This window comes from Monoraphidium neglectum, assembly GCF_000611645.1.
Source record: "Monoraphidium neglectum strain SAG 48.87 unplaced genomic scaffold scaffold00211, whole genome shotgun sequence".
Classification (NCBI taxonomy): Eukaryota; Viridiplantae; Chlorophyta; class Chlorophyceae; order Sphaeropleales; family Selenastraceae; genus Monoraphidium; species Monoraphidium neglectum.
In genome coordinates, this window is record NW_014013417.1 from 1 (window position 1) to 2028 (window position 2028).

Consider the following 2028-nt stretch of genomic DNA (forward strand, 5'->3'; position numbering starts at 1 on the left):
CCCCCGCCCCACCCCCTCACGTTCATGGTGTTGGTGTAGAGCCCCGCGATCCAGTCCATGGCGGCGTCCAGGCGCTGCACCACCTCCTCGTACTTCAGGGGGCCGTCGCCGCTGGTCAAGGGCGGGAACTTGGGGCCCACCTGGGCGCAGGAGTTTTGGGAAAGGGGGGGCGGTTGTTGAAAGTGGGATTGAAGACTTGTTTGAGGTGCATGCGGTGGGGTTGACTGCAAGGTGCGTGTGCAGGGTGTTTCGAGGTGCAGCATCGCTGGCTGTGTGGGGGCAGGACAGGCTGCTACTTGCAAAGCTTCACAGGATGACAAGTGCGGTGCTAGCTGGTTGGGTGCAGGCGATCAGGCACAGGAACACTTGGGTCACTGGCGAGTAGGCAATTTGCAACGCGTGAGCAGGGCTGGCAGCACCAAGCCAGAGGGTGGTCAACTGCTGAAGAGCCCCCCCCCACCTGGTCCCCCGTGATCTCGTCGCGGCCGCCGTTCATGATGTAGAGCAGCATCTTGGGCATGTTGGTGCGCGCCCCAAAGAACTGCATGTCCTTGCCGATGCGCATGGCGCTCACGCAGCACGCGATGCCTGTGAGGGTGCAGTTGTGTGTGTTTGTGTGTGTGTATGTTTGTATGTATGTGTATGTGTATATGTGTGTATGTGTGTATGTGTGTGTGTGTGTGTGTGCGTGCGTGCGCGCGTGTGTGTGAAGGGGGAGGGGGGTTAAGGAGCAAGGAATTGATCAGGCCGTCAGTTGGGAGGCCAGCAGGGGCAGCACGGCTGGGCCTGGCAGAGGGGGGCAGGCGAGGCAACACGTGCCGGGCACGGGGCGCGTCAGGCGCAGCATCGCGGCGGCGACAGCCAGCCTCTGAGCAGCGCCTTGTGGCCTGCGTGCACGCCCACCGTAGTCGGACCCGAACATGGGAGTCATGAGGTCGTCGCTCTCGTACTGGATGGAGCTCGTGTCCAGGGACACCTGGGGCAGTGGTGAGAGCATTTGCAGGGGTGTAGGGTTGGGGCGAGTGAATGGTACAGGGCCTCAGGACGGGCCGGGGGGGGGGGGGCGCACTCGGGTGAGAATGGTAAACCAGGGTGCAGAGGAGAGAGAGCGAGAGAGAGGCACATGCAGCAGGGTGCATGAAGAAGGCAGATGGGTACCTCGGCAAAGCCGCACACATCAAGAAAAAGCGTGTGAAAGCCACCAGACTCCAGGGCAGCCCATGTATGAATGCTTTCAGAGCATAGCTGACGTACCCAACCGGGGTTGGCCGCGGCCCTGGGCGGAAGGGCCCACGCGCGCGTATGCCGCGAGCATCTCAAGTCAGGCCCCGCCGCACCTTGGCGCAGAAGCGCTTGAAGTGGTCGGGCAGCTCGTCGCTCCAGAGCACCGTCAGGTTGGGCTCGGGCGCAGGGCCCAGGTTGTAGAGCGTGTGCAGCATGCGGTAGCTGGTCTTGGTCACCTGCGACAGAGGACGGCGTGGTGCGTAGTGGACGTGATTACCCCTTGCATACAGGACCGAAGCACAGAGGCGTGACGCGCCGCAGGCATGACGCGGCCTTGCACTGCAGCATTATTGGTGGAGGCACAGTTCCCATGTTGACAGTTGTGATGGAGACTCGCTGCGTACAGGCAGCTTGCAAGCCGGATCACAGGTAAACGGGCAGCCGCCCCTGGGCTGAGAAGCGCACCATGGACTTGCCCTTGTCGTCGCGGCCGCCGATGACGCACGTCACCCAGGTGGGGTCACCCGCAAACAGCTCGTTGTACTCTGGGGTGCGCAGCTGCCTGCAGAGTGTGTTTCGCGCATACATATATTGCTTTTTGGGCGAACTTCGTGGCAGAGGTGGGGTGGTGCGCATCACGGTGTTGCGGCTGGATGCCGCTGCCACCCCCATGCTTTTGTGCTATGTGCCAGGCGCCGAGCAAGGTCCTCTCATCACATTTTGGGATTCCCAATCTTGACAACCACGTAGCTCACCCCCACGACAACAACCTGCATCCCCCCCCCCCCCCCCCCCCCCCCCCCC

The 2028-nt window shown here is 62.5% G+C and overlaps 1 protein-coding gene across 1 annotated transcript in view; it reads right to left on the reverse strand.

The window, feature by feature from the left end:
* Positions 1 to 371: 371 nt before the first annotated feature.
* The window catches only part of MNEG_1971 (formate C-acetyltransferase), a gene marked incomplete at both ends in the record, with an annotated part of 10357 nt that continues 8700 nt past the window's right edge, over positions 372 to 2028 (reverse strand). Inside the window, 5 exons of the mRNA XM_014049546.1 lie at positions 372 to 374; positions 461 to 588; positions 904 to 976; positions 1338 to 1460; positions 1690 to 1786. Coding sequence (XP_013905000.1) covers positions 372 to 374; positions 461 to 588; positions 904 to 976; positions 1338 to 1460; positions 1690 to 1786 — 424 coding nt within the window. The remainder of the gene's footprint in view (positions 375 to 460; positions 589 to 903; positions 977 to 1337; positions 1461 to 1689; positions 1787 to 2028) is intronic.